Source organism: Trichechus manatus, unplaced genomic scaffold, assembly GCF_000243295.1.
Source record: "Trichechus manatus latirostris isolate Lorelei unplaced genomic scaffold, TriManLat1.0 scaffold00244, whole genome shotgun sequence".
In the NCBI taxonomy this organism is placed as follows: domain Eukaryota; kingdom Metazoa; phylum Chordata; class Mammalia; order Sirenia; family Trichechidae; genus Trichechus; species Trichechus manatus.
Window position 1 is genome coordinate 1955490 of NW_004444180.1, and position 16796 is coordinate 1972285.

Genomic DNA, 16796 nt, shown 5'->3' on the forward strand with positions numbered 1-16796 from the left:
TCCCTCCTGACCTCTCGTCCGCTCGCTGGCATAGTCTGCTCACGGCCAGCCCGGTCTCTGGAGCACCTGCCAGCGGCTGTGGTGCTGAGCAAGCAGCCACCCTCCTCTGCTGGCCGAAAGGGGCCACTGCAGGGGCCGCGTCCACCTGTTCGGCCCGCAGACACCCTGGGCCAGGGTCAGGTGCAGCCAGTGTCTCCCTCACGCCCACGTGTGGACAGAGCTGGGTGGACATAAGCCTCCCAGACGAGTCCCAGCATAGGCTGGAGACGAGGTCGCATCTCGTGCTGTGTACACCTGCCCATGCGTGGGGTCCCGCCCAATGGCAGGGACCTGCTGTGTGAGACCCTGTGGCAGCGGCTCTATCGATGATCCACAAGCGCAAGACACTGGTCTTGGTGGCCTGCGGGAGTGTATAGGTGGAGACGAAGCATGCAGGGCTAGAAGGGGGCTCAGTCCAGGAGGGCGGGGACTTCCCCAGTACTCCAGCCCTCAGGGGCCCCCAGTGCCGGGCGGCCCGGGGCCAGGTGGGCTGGGGAGGGACTCTGTCCAGTAGCATGGGGTCGGTCTTCCCTTGCTGCATGACTGGGGTCCGTCCTTGCCTGTCCCCATTCTCTGTGGCCTGCTTCCTAGCACGTAGGCCACAGGGACCCAGCTGGGGGTGCAGACCCAGGCTGGAGGTGGGTCTGCGGTGTCCGTGAGCCTCCTGCTGGGTCAACCTCGGGAGGGCAGGAACCTCAGTGGTGTCTCTCAGGACACACTCCTGTCCTGGGTGCCGCCCGTGGTGCCCCTGACAGCTCTAACCCTAACTCAGGCAGCTCATTGAACCCCCATGTGTGTCAGCAGACCCAACCCCTGAGCCTGTGGGGCCTGGGGGGAGCAGGCGAGCAGGGCCACGGAGCCAGCCTCAGTTTCCCTCAGCCAAGGGGCAGGGCTGCTGGAGCATGCAGGAGCCTCAGAGCCCACGCGCGGGGGTGTCTGTCAGTTGGGTGGTGCCATCTGGAGTCCTGTGGAAAGAAAGCTGGGCCCCTGGGCACCCGGCCAGGCTGCTTCCAAGTAGGACACTGTGTCCTGCAAGGGAAGAAGGCCTGGGGGGCTGGGAGTCCAGCAGCAGGGGCTCTGGCCCATGAGACAGCAGCCATGGGAGATGTGCCTAGACACAAGCAGCTGGGACTTGGTGGGTACTTCCAGTGCCCGCATACCCTGCCTGCCTTCTGTGCCCACCTACCCTGCCTGCCCACTGTGTCCACCCCGGAACCAAGACGGGTCCAAGGGGAGTTTGCACAAGTGAGGGCTGGCATCCAACAGAGTCTCAGTCCCATGGGGTCTCTAGGACCTGGGCTGTCCTTCTGATGGAGAGGGGGTAGGGGTACTAGGGGCCCCACACTGGGCCAACACCAGCCGAAGGAGAGACCTCAGCTGTGCCCCTGGGGCCCCCCATCCCTTCCTTCCTTTGAGAATTTGTCTGCTGGAGCGGGGGGGAGGGTGTGGCTGGAGGGGGGTAAAAATAGAAGCTGACACTCAGGAGAAGGAGAACTATCTCCTTCCCAGGAGCGCCCTCCCATCCTCACCTCCTCCTCTGGCCATTCCTATACTTGGTAAGGGGCTAATGTGGACACAGCCCCTTCCCTCCCTGTGTGTGCCTCGGGCCCCTGCCACTGGCCAATGGGCTGCGGGCAAAGATCAAATGTCACTATAACACGGGGGCATGAGGCCGAGCGGGCAGTGCTGCAGCTGGTCCTCAGGGAACTCGGTCCTTCTCCAGACTCGCTGCCCAGGTTGGTGCGGCCAGGCAGGGGCCAGGCGGGGGCCAGGCCGGGACCCTCTGAGCTGGGCTGGGCTGGGCTGGGCAGGGCCCATGGGTAAGGTGCATTCTGGGGCTCCAAACTCTTGCATCTTGGGGACCCCGTGAAGCCACCCACAGAGTCTGGGATGGAGGCATGGAGGGATGATGCTCTCTGAACATGGGACAGACAAGGGAGAAGGGTTCTCAAGCTAGAATGGGGGGACAGAGGGGTGGGAGGACCGGGGGGGGTCTTCAGGGAACCCCAAAGGGAGGCCACGCAGGAGGCTGGTTGCTCATGCCCACCCCGGGCCATCTCGTCCTGTCCTTGCAGGCTGCTCTGAGCTGAGGACCCTGGGCTCACTGCTAAAGTGGCCATTATCCCTAATGCTGCCATTTTGTAGACAGGATGAAAACCACTGGGGGTGGTGGCTGGTCTGAGGTCACCCAGGAGAACACCCGTGGGTAGGGAGTAGCTGAGACTCATGAACTCTGGCTTCTAGCACCTTGAGGGCCAGCTCCCAGGGGTCAAGGGGCTGGGCTGGGGCACAGGAAGGCATGAGGAGCTGGGCTGCCATCCCTGATGCCCCCCAACACCCCTCCCACCCTGCCCCTGCCCCCATCTGCCCAGGGCTCGGTGGCCCCTCCCGAGGGGCCCAGGCCCAGCCCCCCGTACACCCCAGCCCCTTCGGCCCTTTCCAGTGTTCTTGGCCGTGCTGGGGACAGGCGGGGCAAGTAGTCATTGACCGAACTGAAAATAGGGGCCAGAGCAGTGAGGGGGGGTGATGTGGCCGGCGTCCCATGGCAAGGGAGTGGCAGGGCCTCCTGTCTTCCCCTCCCCCATCCCAGACCTGTCACCTGGGAAGGCGGGAAGGAGGACATGCATCCCCCAGGAATGCTGACCTCAGAGGCTATATTCATGCCTGCGCCTCAGGGGGGAGATGGGGCCTGACCACTGGCTGCATTCTCAGCTGTCCAAAACCTGTCTCCCCGTCTTTCACCCCTTCCTCCCTCCAGAGGACCAGGGGCACAGAGACCCCTAGGTGGGAGCAGGAGAACCAAGGGCCTCCAAGCCCTCCCGGAGGAGGGGGCCAACCAGCCTCAGTGGGAGCAGCAGAGGCAGAGACAGTCCCCCAAAAAAGTCCTCTTGGGACACCCCTGCCTGGGAGTGTGGGAGCCCTTACTGGGTGCCTTTTGAACCCCCAGCCCAGAAGGGCTGGTGACACTGAAAATGGGGGGCCAGAGCAGCGGGGGGGGGGGATGATGTGGCCAGGGTCCCATGGCAGGGGGCGCTGGGCTGGCCGGGCTCAGGGGCAGGCGCCTGTGCAGCCCTTCCCCCACCACTGTCTTGGGTTTCTGGGCGTCTTGCTCTTGGCTAATTTTGGTGCCTATTCCTGGACACCCAGCTGCCACCAGTTCCTTAAAGATAATCTGCTCCTGGGCCTGGGCCAGGACCGCCACCCTCCTGGGGCAGCCGACAGGTGCCAGGGCCCAGCAAGAGTGAGGGGTGGGCACAGCCGGGTGGTCCGGGCTCTCACACTTCTCACAGTCCCTCTAACCCTACGGAGGGGATGGGGAGAGGCCTGCTAGGTCCAGGGCCAGGGCCAAGGCAGAACCAGAGGGGCAGGTGGGGCCGGGTGAAGGGGGCTGCAGCCACCGAGAGGCTCAGCTGGCTGGCCGGGCTGAGGAACAATAGGCTGAGGGCTGAGAAGCCAGGCTGTGACTAGAGGGGGCAGCAGAGGCCCGGGATGGACCCGGAGGCTGCGAGGCCCCTGCTAGGCAGTTAGCAGAGAGCTGCTGGTTGATTTTGCACGGAGCTTAAGTTGCTCTGGGAAATGAACATTCTTGACAGCGGGTTTGGAGAACAGTTCCCACCTAAGAAATGCAATGTAGATGCGTTTTTAGATGATGAACTTGTGTTTTTCTTATACGAAGCTCCCTGGGGGGCCAGAGCGATTGTCTTCAAGCAAGCTGTAATGTGTTGTCAGGAACTTGGGTTTTGAAACCCTGAGCCAACATTCGGAGGCAGCTGTGAGGCCCCCGGCCCCCGGCCGCCCGCGCAGCAGCCAGCCCACGGGCAGACAGTCCCCGAGCGCTGAGCCGCACCTGGCCGCATCCGGCCTGGGGCTTCCCACAGACATTGACAAATTCAAGAGCGTCCTGGGGCCTGGGGAGGCGGCCGTGGAGGGGTGGGGGCAGAGGGGCCATCTGCAGCCCTGCAGCCCATGTGGGCTTCGTGCGGGCATGGGGTGGGTGGGTGGACACAGGGTGGAGCAGCCAGAGCCCGTCCCGTGTCCCCGTGTCCCCGTGTCCCCATGTCCTGTCCTTGGCTCAAGGATCTTGAGCACTCAGTCTGGCTATCTACCTACCAGCTCCTGTTCTCCGTGGTTTTGAGAGGGTCTGCAGAGGGCTGAGGGGCACACACAGGAGACCTCCGGGCTCCCCCTTAATCAAGAGAACGCACAGTCCTGGCGGGAAGCCGTTGGGTACAGAAGGGGACTTGGGGCTCCCACGCGGAGGAGGGGTTCTGCGGGGGGCTGTGGGGCAGGCATTCTAGGGGAGGTCCAGGTGGCCCATCTGGGGGAGCCAGGGCCCAGTGATCTCGGGGTTCTTGGAGGACCCCTCCCCCAGGCTAGACCCCTGGGCAAGACCACCCAGAGGCAGGCCAACGGCCACATCAGCAGGACTTGGACGGGCGGTCCCTGGCCTTGGACAAGCCTGTGCATTCTGGATGACCCTAGGCGGGGTGTGCTGGGGGAGGCTGTCGGCCTGGGTGGGGGTGGATGACCGTCCACTCCAGCTCCAGCCAGAACGAGTGCTGGGCAGGCGGGAGGGGGCTGGAGCCTTGGAGGAAGCAAGGGGCCTGCTGAGGGGCCCAAGGCCGGGTGGTGGACCCACCCAAGGCCCAAGAGTTGGCCCTCGACTCCTGCCTATGAATGTCTCCTCACAACCTCCCAGCTCCAAGAGCCCACCCCACCCCCTCGCCTGTGCTTCTCAACCAGGGCCACTCCTGACCCTCCTCTGGGTCTCTGTCTCTGCAGGAGCAACCCACCCCCACCATGTCTGACAACGAAGTGTGAGTACCAGTCTGAGTCGCCAGCCCCGCCCCAGCCTTAGGACCCTCCAACCCTCGGCTTACGTTCAAGGAATGCTTTCAGGCTCGAGGGGCTGCCGGTGCTTGTGACAAACCAGCATGAGCAAAGCCCACCCCAACTTCTCCCTTCTCTCTCTCTCTCTCTCTCCCCTCCAGTGAACATGTTGAGGGTAAGTGCCAGATCCCGAGTCCTTCCCTTTGCCTCCTCCTACACAGAAGACCACACTCGGGGAGGGCGTGTGTTTGGTTCCTGACGGCACATCTCTCCTTGGGGAACACCCTGGCCGGGATGCCTCAGACCTACTGTGTTCAGTGGGTGGATTTCAGAGTGACCCCCCCCCCCATGACAGTGGGCTCACCCTTCTTGTCCCACCCCTTGGGGCCTTGTCCTTCTGGACACCACCAAGAAGTTTGCACTGGAAGGGGTTGTCCGCAAGGCTGGGCAGAGGGGGCCTGTGGAACCACTATGCCGTGCTCCCCATGGCAAGATGGCGGCATCCAGGCTTCGGCCCTCCCTGCAAACGTCTTCCTCTTCCAGTGCTGCCCAGCCTCCTCTGGGTCCTCTTCTGTTCCTCTGCCCTGGGGACTCCGTTAACTGTCCACTCTCTCTTGTTTTATTCCAATACAGAACAGTACGAAGAGGAAGGTAATTCCAGCAGCCTCTGGAGGCCCCCTAGAGCCCCCATCCTCCCTCCTCTTAACCTCTCCTTTTCCGGCTTGACCCTGTGCAGCCTCACCCACCATGGCCTCTCCTGACCTCCTTGACCTTGCCCATCCTCCTTGACCTTGCCCGTCCTCCTTGACCTTGCCCATCCTCCTTGACCTTGCCCATCCTCACCTCCCCCATGACTTCCCGTGCCATCACCACTGACTTCCTGTCTCTTTAACCCATGAATGGACTGACACACTCATCCATGGTCATTAATACCTCATCCTCTTTGCAGTGTGGTCATTAATACCTCATCGTCCTCGCGGTGCAGTCATTAATACCTCATCCTCTTCGTGGTGTGGTCATTAATACCTCATCGTCCTTGCGGTGCGGTCATTAATACCTCGTCGTCCTCACAGTGCGGTCATTAATACCTCATCTTCCTCACGGTGTGGTCATTAATACCTCATCGTCCTCACGGTGCGGTCATTAATACCTCGTCGTCCTCGTGGTATGGTCATTAATACCTCATCGTCCTTGCAGTGTGGTCATTAATACCTCATCCTCATCGCGGTGCGGTCATTAATACCTCATCATCCTCGCGGTGCGGTCATTAATACCTCATCCTGATCGCGGTGTGGTCATTAATACCTCATCCTCATCGTGGTGCGGTCATTAATACCTCATCGTCCTCGTGGTATGGTCATTAATACCTCATCGTCCTCGTGGTATGGTCATTAATACCTCATCCTCATCGCGGTGCGGTCATTAATACCTCATCCTCATCGCGGTGCGGTCATTAATACCTCATCGTCCTCACGGTGCGGTCATTAATACCTCATCGTCCTCACGGTGCGGTCATTAATACCTCATCGTCCTCGCAGTGTGGTCATTAATATCTCATCGTCCTCATAGTGTGGTCATTAATACCTCATCGTCCTCGTGGTGTGGTCATTAATACCTCATCCTGATCGCGGTGTGGTCATTAATACCTCATCCTCATCGTGGTGCGGTCATTAATACCTCATCGTCCTTGTGGTGCGGTCATTAATTCCTCATCTTCCTCATGGTGTGGTCATTAATACGTCACCGTCCTCACGGTGTGGTCATTAGTACCTCATCGTACTCGCGGTGTGGTGTTGATTTGATCATTGCCATTCTCACTCAGATTAGTATCAAGTGCCTTGTCCTACACGACACTGACTTCTCCTTCTCTCAGCATCTCTCTCTCAGCCAGTGTCTCCCTCGCTGTGTCTGTCTATCTGTCCTTCTCAGTATCTCCCTGCATCTCTCTCCTAGTATCTCTCTCAGTGTCTCTCTGTATCTCTTTCTGTCTCTCTCTCTCCATATTTCTCGTTTATCTGTCTCAGTATCTCTGTCTCTCTCAGTATTTCTCTCTGTCTCTCTCTCTCTAGTTCTGTCTCTCAGTGTTTGTCTCTCTCTGCCTTCCCCCCTCAGTATCTCTCTGTGACTCTCTCTCTGTATCTTTGTATCTCTCTACATCTTTCTTTGTCTCTCTCTCCCTGTCCCCCACCTCCAGTATCTCTCACTGTCTCTCTCAGCATCTCCCTCGCTCTGTATCTCTCATCCTCTGCCCCTCATGCTTACAACCTTCAGGCGTGATCTGGGATTCTTCCCCAAACGCCCCTGTTGGGCGGGCGCCAGCAGCCTCTTGGCGCGCCCGGGCAGGCGTTGGGCTGGGAGCTGCGTGGTGCGGTGGTTCTCAGGCTGCGCGCGGGAGTGCCGGCACCTGGCACCCAGCACCCAGCACCCAGCACCCAGCACCTGGCACCGGCTCAAGCCAGGAGCTTTCAGACCACTGTGAGGGGCAGGGCCTCCTGCGAGCAGCCCGGTACTATGTTTTGAAAAATACTTTGAAAACACTTGGCTACCCTAACAATGTGAACAAAAATAATTCTTTTTCTGCCGAAAAGGTGGAAGAGTCCTTTCTGGGCAGGAGATGTAGGCTTGGGGAGGCCGACCCTACCCTCGGAAAGAGAGCGTGGCAGGAAAGAAGCTGCCATGGAAGGGAGGCCCTGGGAGGGGTCCATGGGAGGAGCCTAGGGGAGGGTGTCACAGAGGGCACGGAAGGGTCTCTTGTGCGTAACACTCTCTGAAGACCCTCAGTGTCCACACCTAGATGACCTTCCTGGTGGACGGTCCCCCGGGGGCAAATGTGGCCAAGCAGCAGGGTAGTTTTTCTGCTTGTTTGTTTCTTGCTTTTTAAATTGATATACTTTGTTTTTTTAAGAGCAGTTTTAGGGGTACAGAAAAATTACACAGGGTCCAGAGAGCCCCTGTGTAGCCCTTCTCCCCTGTGTGCTGTCTCCCTTATTAACGTCCTGCGTGCGTGTGATACATTTGTTACAACCTGCTGAAACCAGGTGGCTACTTCGTTACTAACTCAAGTCTCCGGTGGGCAGGCGCGCTCTCTGTGCCCCACAGCCCTGTGGGCTTTGACAGGTGCACCCTGTCATGGGTCCCAGGCTATTTTCAGTAATTCGGGGACTTTGTCCTCCTGTCCTCAGGCTAAGACCAGCACTGTGACCCTGAGCCAGACTCGCCTTTTGCTCAAACGCCTTGGTGGCCTCTCTGAACCCCAAGCCCTGGGAAGCAGGGCTGCAAAAGGAGGTCACCTTGTGTGGGAGGAGGCAGTGTTGCCCCGTAGTCCCCAAGGGTCCCTCAGGGCCTCCAAGGAGGACGTCCCTGGTGGGCCACGCCTGCCTGTAGAGGCCCTTGTTAGGTGGGGCCATCCCCCGAGTCCTGGGCCCAGAAACACAGGCTGATCCTCCTCGTACCCCGCTGGCCCTAGCGAGTACCCGCTGCCCCTCTCGTCCCTCCTCACCAGCCCTGAGTGCGTGCCTCTAATGACTGTCCTTTTCCTCTCTGCCCCTTGCCTCTTCCTGCTCCAGGCAGCCCAGAAGGGACCCATGAGGAAGGTAGGTGGGGTCCAGGACCCCCGCCCACACCCGGCTCTCCCAGCCTTTCTGCCCCGATTTGCATCCCAAGTGTCCCCAACATGCCTGCCTGTCCCCCACTCATCCTGACCCCCGTCACCCTTTGCCTCTAAGGATCTGCCGTGTGCACCTCCTTGTCTAACCCTCTCCTCTCTCCTCCTGCCACCGTACACCTGGCGCCCGTCGCCTGCAGAAGTCCATGAAGAAGGTACAAGACAAAGGACTTCTGACCCCATGTGGGGCCTAGGGCCTGGCTGGAGCCTGACCCGGGGTGGGGGTGGGTGCAGGAGCGGGGAGGCAGCAGGGCATCCAGCCGGCCGAGGGGCCCCACATGTGGCCCCAGAGTAACCCACTAACCATGGCCACTGCTTGACCAGGTAGGGTGGGGACCCCAGGCCAGGGCAGGGCCAGTCAGATTCCACAGGCTGCGTCAGGGGCTTCTACCAGATTCCAGCTTGTGCCAAGCTCCCAGGGGCTCCCCCAAGCTGGAGGGAGCTGGGCTGCAATGGGGAGGGCGTCTCCAAGCCAGGGGGTTAGGGCCAGCAGGGACCGTGGCTGAGCCCCTGGGGCATGGTCCAGACTCTCTGTCTCCCAGACTAACCCTCCAGCCAGCGGCGAACTGAGGAACCCCAATGGTCAGGACCCCCACACAACCCTCTGGGAAGCCTGGGTGATGGAGAGAGAGAAGGCAGATGGGAAGGGGGCATGCTGGGCCAGACGGCTGTGCTCCCAGGGCGAGGTCTTCATCTGTGCCCCAGCCCAGCTCAGCCCCCTAAAGGGTTGTGCCCCTTTGTCAGCCCCCAGCAGGTATCCTTGTCACTTCAGCGCCACCCCCTCCAACCCATCCCAGAGTCCCTTTCCTTGGGGTCTGGGCCCAAAAGGCAGCTGGGCCAGAGTGGGTGGACACAGGGTAGGACCAGCTGGGGCCCAGCTTCCCTGAACTCCTCATGGCATGACACAGGCAGCGGGGAGGATGGACGGGAGAGCTCCTGCAGGGTAGGAGATGGAGGGAGTCCTGGGCATGCCCCTGCGCCCCCTTTTCAGCTCTGCTTCCCTGGTTACAGGCCCTGAGCCAGGCGCAAGGGGGCACACGCGTCGAGGCCCTGGCGCTGTTGCCATAGCCCTGCCTGGACGTCCTTTCCGGGGGGCAGGAGCAAAAGGAGGCACGGGGGTCCCCAGACTCCCACCCTGATATGGCCTTGACAGGAGATGTCACTGCAAAAAACAAGAGCCGATTCCAAACAGCACCTTTGAGCCTCAGTTTCCCCATCTGCCAGGCGGGACGGGGCGGGGGGTGGACTCTGAGAGTGAGCGGCGCGACTGGGGACCTGGGTAGGGTGGCGCCCCAGGCTGGCACTGACTACTGACTGTCTCTCGCTCGCTTTCCGCATGCCCCCCACTCCCACCTCGCCGCGACCCTCCGAGTGGCAACGGGCTGCTCCATTAACCTGGAAATCCTTCTCCTTTGACCTCTGCCCCGTGGTCTTGCTTCTTGCTCCATGGCCCTCCTTAGTCTATGAAGTTCATAAGCCAGGTATGTGACGTGGCTTCACTTCCGTGTGGTACGTGTGCACACATGTGGCCATTGGTGGTGTGTCCAGAAAGGAACAAGAGGGGCCGCTTAACCTACTCATGCTCTGGACAGCTCAGGCCCCTCTGCCTTCCTGCATCCCCTCCCCGCCTGACGGTTCCCCGGCACGTTTTCACAGCTGTCCTCTCTCCCTCCCCTTCTCTCTCTCTGTGTGTCTCCACAATGCCGTTCTGCAGAGGAAGTTCCGGAAGGTATGCATACAGAGGGCGAGGGTGCTTGCGTGACTGGCCCAGACCCCCAAAGCCCCTGCTGCTTCCTCCCCCTCTCCCCTCTCCTCCCCCCCTGCTCCTCGTCACCACTGACCACAGTGCCCACTCTGGCCTGTGGGCTGGGGCTGGAATGGGACCTGCTGGGCCTGGAGGGAGGGATGGTTTGTGCAGGACTGGTTGATGGAAGGCAGCCTCCCTTCTGGCCTCTCCTGGCAGAAATGGCTGAGGACCAGGGGGGGCTTCCCGGGCCACCAGCCAGGAGGGTACAGTGGCTAGCTTTAAAGAGTGCAGGGCCCTCAAGAAGGGCGTGGGCTCTGGGAGGATGGTGCTGGGACCTCCTGATCCACCAGGGCAGGGTGGGGAAGAGTAGAGGAGTGGTGGAGCAGGCGGCCTCCACCCTGCCCCAGATAGCAAGCCAGAGGCGGGAAAGTCAGGAGGGGCGAGGCTGCAGGGAGGGCGGAGGAGCAAGTGGGGTGAAGAACAAAGTCGGCTGAGGCCCGAGGTGGGAATGGGGACCAGGAACTGCCGGGGGCTGTGCGTGCAAGCACGCAATCAGTCACATCGAATCCCAGCCATTGCTGGGCCAGAGCCAGACACACCCAGTGTGAGGAGGCCTGGGTGGGCCTCTCTCCCGCTGCAGTGGGGCGGCTGTACCCAAGGTGGGGGTGAGGAAGCTGCGGGTTCAAGGGCTTGGGGCCCGAGGTGGGGGTTTTTTTTTTAGGCTCCTATTTGCGTGCCACCTCAGTGGGGCCCAGAAATACTCCCCCTCTGCCCTGCATGGCCTGGGCAAGGGTCTTCACCTCCCTGGCCTCGGAGAGGCTGTCTGCCCAGCAGAGGGTTGACAGGTGGACACTCAGACAGTGCAGGTGGAAGATGCCGACCTGCTAGAGGTCATGGAGATGGGGCAAGGTCATCCCCGAGCCAGCACTGGGACCTCCACTAAGCCCTGGCCGTGCAGCCTGGCTGGAGCTCTTTGCTGCTCAAGCTGTATGCCTTGGCCTCCCAGTCCACTCCCTCCGCCAGCCCCAGCCCAGGCCTCCGTGGACCCCAGAGGCCTCAGCCAGGTGCTGCTCTGGCAAGTCCCAGGAATAGGAGCAGTCCAAACGCTCCAGGCCATTTGTCCCCCTCCTGGACAGCTCTGGCCCCTTTGACGGGTTTCTGCTCCCTGTGGCCCCACCCTCAGGTGTCAGGGGAGAGTGAGATCAGGCCACCTGCAGGGCCGAGCACCAGCCAGAGAGGTGTTGGCGAGTGTGTGGCGGGTTCCTAAGCCCCCGCGTGATCCATGAGCCGTGGGGAGGCCACGTGCAGGCTGGGAGGGGCTCTGGCCAGGCTGGCCCCCCAGGAAGGGGCCTTGTGCATTGCTGTGGAGGCGGGGGAGGGTTCCTGGGCCTGGCTTTACTGGGTTCAAACAGAGTGGGGGCAGGAACCCCACACAGTTGAATAAGTCTTCTTTCTACTGGCTGAGAGGAGCTTGAAGGGCACGGTAGGCCACACTGGCCTCCTGCTTGTGTCTAGGGGGCCAGGCCAGCCCAGGCAGGCCAGCTGGCGTCCAGGGTCTGGGGGCTCTGGCCTGAAGACAGGCCCTCACCCCAAGGCAGGCCTGGAGGGGCAGCGTCAGCAGGGGAAGGGTCCCAGCCAATCGTAAGGGTCAGAGGGCCCGCCGGGGAGAAGGAAACCCCGTCTTCAGGGTGAGAAAGCTGGGACCCAAGCTGGGGGCCCTAGTGAACGTTCAGGCCACGGGTGGGGGCCAGCCTGAGGGCCCTCTCGGGCTCCTTACAGGGCAGGGAGCTAAACACAAAACCATGTGGGATGGCCCTCGGTCCCGAGAACCAGGGGACTCTGCTAGCCCAATTGCTGACTGAGTCACTGAGTTTCAACCCAACACAACCCAACTGACCTCGAAGCTGCCCTTGGGCCTGCACCCTTACCCCAGCTCAGGGGCTCCAATCTAGGGGAGTCACCACTTTCCAAGAATGGCCCTCCCAGCCCCACGGGGACGGCCTGTGTCCAGGCCACTGCCACAGGCACCCCTGCATCCAGGCCTTCCCCGGGACCCAGCTCTTCCATCCTCCCCAGCTCGGGGCACTAGTGGGCAGGGTCCGCGGGAGGGCTGGGCGCCGCCTCTGCACGGCCTTTCTCTTGCATATCCGCTTGCGCCCCGAAGACGCCGGGGAGGAGGAACCAGAGGAGGACGAGGAAGGTAAGGCTGCTTGTCCCGCCGCCGCTGCGCCCGGACCCTCGGCTCTGCTGGCTCTGCCCCTCCACAGCCCTTCCCGGGGGACAAGCCCAGCATGGAGATGGAGAGGACCCCAGTCTGTCGCTCCCCCTGCCTGTCTGTCCATCTGCCTATCTGTCTGTCCCTTGCTTCCCCCAGCTGGCTGAGCCCCAAGCTTCTGCCCTGCACAGAGAGGGTGGCCCATGGGGATGACCAGAAGACCAGGACAAACCAGTACCCGAGAAGGAGCGAGACCTCCCCCTTGCCTTCTCATCCTAAGTCCCCTTCTCGGCTCCTCCGAGTCCTTCCCCAACAGGCCTTCCTCCTGCTCCTTCAACATCACCTTCATTTTCTTCCTGCCTCCCTGTCTTCATCCTTCCTCCATCGCTTCCTGTCCCTTCCTTGAGGACTCTACTTCCCGCTTCTATTTCTTTCTTCCCCTTCATCTCTGTTTTTTCTCCTTCCCCGTCTGTGTTCTGCTTCCCATACCCCGAGCTGGCTTCGGGCCCCACCAGGGGCTTTCTCAGGCCTGGAGTGGGGATCAGACCCTCTAGTTCCTCATGGGCTGGGTTGGGGGTTGGTAGGCCCAGCTGGAGAGGCACCTGGTCTCATCTGCTCTCTCTCCCCCTCTCCCCACACTGGTGCTGCTATGTCCAGAGGAGAAGCCAAGACCCAGGTGAGTGGGGGGCAGGGCAGTGTGGGTTGGGGCTGGGGTGTGGGGCTGGAGCCCCTGCTTGAAGGAAAGCCGAGTGTGCAGGACCAATGGGGAGTGGACATCCCAAAGGGGAGGGCCCCCAGCTCCCAGAGGAAGAGCAGGCGCCCGGCTGTCATGGAAGCCGAATAGGAGGCCCAAGCTCCCGATGGGACGTGACCGCTCCTTTGTGCCTCACTTTGGTGTTTAAAATTCTAGATGTCTGACGAAGGAATGTGCTTTGGGACGTCCACACACCAGGGTCACGTTGTACCTGGGTTCCTCACCCTTAGGGGTCCAGTCAGAGTGTGGGTCATCCAGGGTGGTCAAGGAAGACTTCCTGGAGGAGGAGACCCCCCAGAGCTACTGGCCAAGGAAGGCAGGGGTGCAGCCAGCTGGGGAGAGACTGTTGGGGGCCGAGGGGGCAGAAAGAGCAGAGCCGGGGGCTCCCCTTGCCTCATGGGCCTCACTGTGCCTGCAGTACTGCAGGGCCCTCTGAGGCCCTCAGTGTGAAAACAGATACAAAAGGGGGCTGGGGGTGGGTGGCGGAGATACCCCCGTGAAAACCCACTCAGAATGACCCGTCCCTGAGGTTCACATTGACTGAGTCCGTGTCCCTGCCTGGGGCTGCCGGAGTCCCTGTTCAGAGTGATTCTTCCGGGAGGGTCTCTCCCCTCGTTGCCCGACTTGTGATGCGTTCAGAGGTTCCTTTTTCGCCCAACTATTCTGACTTCTCTGCTCTTAAGTGATTTCGAGTCCAAAGCCCTCCACACGTGATTCATTCCTTTATCCCTCGGAGTATTCTTGCCTGCTCTTCACGCTGCGCAATCTGGGATTCTAAAGCAAACGCGCCCACGCCCAGCGCTCATTCCCACTGACGCCCAGCGCTCCTTCCCACTGAGCGAGCGAGGCATGGCCGTGTCCGGGAAGAGCTAAAGATGGAAGGGGCGGCCAGCTCACCCTGCACCTTCCTCTTCGGCGATCTAAAATAAAGCCATACAGATCACAAGATATTTTCTAGCTCGGAAACACGGTTTGTGTTTTCACTATGAAAACAGAACACCTCATTAAAGGAAATTTGGAAAATACGTCGAAGTCTAATGAAGGAAAAAAAAAGCACCCCCGATTCTCCCACCCAGCCAGCCAGACTGTGGACGAGTGGAAAGAAATAAAAAGCTTTTTTTTTTCTTCCCACAAGTTTTCCATGCATGGGGCTTAAAAAAAAAAAAGGTTCAAACGTTGTGCTGTTTTTTAAACATCGCCCTGTCTATACGACCTTGAATTCTGCTTTTCTAAAATATAGCACTACTCAGAAGTATTTTTCCATGTTTTTACATCGTCTTCTTAAATATTTTGAATGGCCACATAGTATTCCATCCATCGGGCAAACCATAGTTTTCCTAACCGTTCCCCTATTGGGGGCCATGAAGGCTTGCCCCAATATTTTACTATCATAAATGACGCTGGGTGGGAGGCGTTTTCTGTCCTTGGGGTTATTGCCCTAGGCCGCCGGCCCAGAACTGGAATTACTGGGTCAAAGAGTATGAGCGTTCTTAAGGTTTTTGACGTCCTTTGCCAAATTGCTTTCCATGAAGGCCCTGCCAAGGCCTCGACGTGGCGTGCGAGGGCGCCTGTGCACACACCCACCGCTCCACGGACAGCACCCCGCTTTCAAATCGTAGCCCTTGATGCAGAGCGATGCCTTCTCTGGCTGTTTTCATTTGCATTCCTATGACTTCTGAGAGGGAGAGCCCCTGCCCCCCTGGCTGGTAACTGCTTGGCTGTCTTTGGGGAGAACTGGTAATTTATGCCTGAGCTCACTGATCTACCGGGCTGGCGGCGGCAGCGGCTATGGTGGTGTCTTTCTGTTTTCCTCTATCATCCGTTTGCTTAAGGATATTAAATCTTCCGTAGATTCGCTGAAAATAGTTTTCTAGTCTTTTTTTTTTTTTTTTTGCCTTTCGATGTTTGCCTTTTTTCACATACAGAACTTTTTCATTTGTATGTAGTCATCTAGACATCTTCCCCTTTCTGGGACCTTCTGGTCCTTCGGAGCTTAAAAAACACATTTCCTCGCCAGCAGTTCGATTACTTTCTTCTACGGATGATTTTTTAATTTTTTTGATTTTTTAACATGTTGTTGTTTTAACTGTTTAATCTAGCTGGGATGTATTGCAGTAGGAGGGGACCAGGCTGATGGCCGGATGGTCAGTGATTCTTCAAAGCGCTCTGTTCTCAGCCCGCCTTCTTTCTTTCTTTGGGGTCAAAGAAATGCAAGGGGCTGCACCTGACCACAGAGACCTCCTAGCCGCCCGCTGCCCCGTCTCCACTCCAAACTGGTCACCTTTGTTTCTTCATGTGAGGAAGAAACCCAGAGTCCCTTCCTTGGAGAGACGGGTTTAAACAACACTGAGGTGTTCAGAAGTTGGCAAGACAGAGAAGGACACTAGGAGGTTGAAACATTCCTGAAAGAGTCAAGCCACTCCCTGGACGGTGGATTATATACCTGATAAGGACAAAGCGTGAGGGCGCCAGGGCCAGCCTGGGCTGGGCTCAGGTGGGCCAGGCTGACCCTTGTGGGGTCTCAAGCTAGCTCTGCTCCTGAGCCTCTCTCTCCCTCTCTCTTTCCTTCAGACTCACTGCTCCTAAGATCCCAGAAGGGGAGAAAGTAGACTTCGATGTAAGTTTGTGGAACGCAGGTCAGCACGGTCTCCCCTCTGTCCCCCGCCTCCAGCCCCAGACTAGGCCTAAGAAGGTCACCCGCTCTCTCAAGCACCCAGAACTGGGACTTCCTGGTCTAGTCGATTCCACCTTAGTACATTCCTGGGCTGGAGGAAACCCCTCCAAGAATAGACATTATTGTTTCTTCCTCCCCCACCCATCCACCCATCCATCGATCCACCCATTCACCTACCCATCTATCATCAATCCATCCATCCATTATTCCATCACCTATCCACCTATACATCTAGCCACCCATCCATCCACCCACCCACCCACCCATCCATCCATCCATCCATCCATCCATCCATCCATCCATCCACCCATCCACCCACCCATTCATACATCCACCTACCTACTCATTCATCTAACCACCCGTTTATCTATTCACCCACCCATTCATCCATCCATACATCCATCCATCTGTCCATTATTCACCACTCACCATCCACCCATCTATTTACCCACCCACAAACTCACCCTCTCATCTTCCCGGCTCATTTATCCATCTATCCATCATCCACACACCTACCAACTCACCCACCCATCTACCCACCCATTCATCCATCCACTCATCCATCCACCCATTCATTCACTGAACCACCAACTCACCTACCAACCCACCCATCCATCTACCCACTCACTCATTCATCCATCCATCCATTATCCACCCACCCACTCATTCATCCATACATCAATCTACCCATCCTTCCTTCCTTCCATCCATCCATCCATTCACCCATCCCTTCATACGTCCACCAACCCACCCACCCATCCATCCATCTACCCATCAATTCATTCATTCACTCACCCATTCATCCTTTTGCCTATCCATCCATCCATCCATCCATCCATCCATTCACCCATCCATTCATACAGCCACCCACCC

At 59.1% G+C, this 16796-nt stretch overlaps 1 protein-coding gene across 1 annotated transcript in view; it reads left to right on the plus strand.

Moving 5' to 3' along the window:
• Window positions 1-7123: 7123 nt before the first annotated feature.
• TNNT3 (troponin T3, fast skeletal type) overlaps window positions 7124-16796 on the plus strand; it is a 16789-nt gene continuing 7116 nt past the window's right edge. The window contains exons 1-6 of the mRNA XM_023724408.1: window positions 7124-7344; window positions 8336-8462; window positions 8595-8688; window positions 10003-10014; window positions 13153-13171; window positions 15821-15866. Of these exons, the coding sequence (XP_023580176.1) occupies window positions 7124-7344; window positions 8336-8462; window positions 8595-8688; window positions 10003-10014; window positions 13153-13171; window positions 15821-15866 (519 nt within the window). The remainder of the gene's footprint in view (window positions 7345-8335; window positions 8463-8594; window positions 8689-10002; window positions 10015-13152; window positions 13172-15820; window positions 15867-16796) is intronic.